We start from the raw sequence: 1,441 nt of genomic DNA on the forward strand, positions 1-1,441 counted from the left end.
ATGTTGTCTTGTATTGATGCAGGAGAAACTTGAAGTAGTAAAAATTTATGTTATAAACGATTTATGAATAAACTAGCTCAGGAAATATTAAGTTAAACAAAAAGTAATTAGATAAAGATATGCTACCTCCACTATGACAGAAAGGTAGGTAGTGTACCTGGCCTGTTAAACACTATAAACACAGTTTTTAACCATATTGCAAGCTTGCTATGAAAGTTTGTGCTAATGTTTGACCTCTAATTATGTTTTATACCATAATAACCAGAACAACCTTGATTTACAACCAACCATTAGGTCCATCCGCATATCAAAGACTGTCAATTCAAGGTGGCAGTGCAGGGTCACAACCAACATCATTAAGTCCTCATATAAAGTCTAACGTTAAATCCCCTGGACTCTTATCAGAAAAAATATAATTCTGCCAGGTGGGTGAGATGACTCTGAGTAACAACTTTTTAAAAAGAATAACACTGGTTTCCTTAAGTTTCTATCCTGTCATGCTGAGCCTGCTGAGGACTCAGCAGGAGCAAAGCCAATCCTCTCAAATTGAAGAAATTTATGGTCAAGAAGTTACCATTGAAGTTAAATGGTAGCAGACATATACATGCAATCCTATGGGGCTTTGATTCGTTTATGAGCCTTGAGATTGATGGGTGTGTGGAGATGGCAAATGGTGGTCATGTGAGGAAAGAGCATCATCATGATGGAAGCCTTGGAAAGAGTCTAAACAATGGCTGTTGAGCAGAAACATTCACATCTCTCCCCCTAGGGCTGGTTTGACTATGGCGTACAACTGGGTCATGTATATTTTCAACGGAAACTTTTTGCTAAATAAACTTTTATGATACTATAAAAGGAAATAATTCTGTCATCTTTGCTGTGTAACTCCCATCTGCCCACGTAGCCAGACTTTAAGTCTCTTGTCTCTCTTTAAATAGCTCAAAATGTAGCCTGGGGTAAGGACCCAAAGAATATTTAAGGATGACAGCATATCTGGAATGCATAAACTTGAGACCTCTACAAGCTAGTCAAGTTTTCTTTTCTAGATTAGTTCTACTTTGTTTATTAACCACAACCAATCCTGCATTATTATTAAAGTGCTTTTTCTGAACAAGGATGACAACAATGTGCATACCAAACTGAATAGAGAAAGGCCCACTAGGACCCAACACATAGGCAAGTCAACCTTATTGGAAAGCTGGGAACAGGAGAGGCAGTATTTCCAAAGAAGAGCACATTAATAGGTTACTCAGTACAAAAAGTCAGTCCTGAAAATATACATACAGATAGCATTACATAAACAAAACAGGTTATATTTAGAAATATATATGTGTATACATGTATGCAGAATATAACAGTGAAAAAAGAGGCCACAAATTTTAAGAAAAATGAGGTGTATATGAGAGGGTTTGGAGGGAGGGAAGGGAAAGAAGAATATTGC

The 1,441-nt window shown here is 36.9% G+C and overlaps 1 protein-coding gene across 1 annotated transcript; it reads left to right on the forward strand.

Annotated features, from left to right (window-relative positions):
- The first annotated feature begins 531 nt into the window (after positions 1 to 531).
- On the forward strand, positions 532 to 727 carry LOC121443485 (small nuclear ribonucleoprotein G-like). The gene is given in 2 exon segments (XM_041645229.1): positions 532 to 668; positions 670 to 727. Coding segments are annotated over 2 exon segments (168 nt in total). The 5' UTR covers positions 532 to 558.
- Positions 728 to 1,441: the final 714 nt, after the last annotated feature.

Source organism: Microtus oregoni, unplaced genomic scaffold (genome assembly GCF_018167655.1).
Source record: "Microtus oregoni isolate MIOR12 unplaced genomic scaffold, Mior012 000108F_ref0000382, whole genome shotgun sequence".
In the NCBI taxonomy this organism is placed as follows: Eukaryota; Metazoa; Chordata; class Mammalia; order Rodentia; family Cricetidae; genus Microtus; species Microtus oregoni.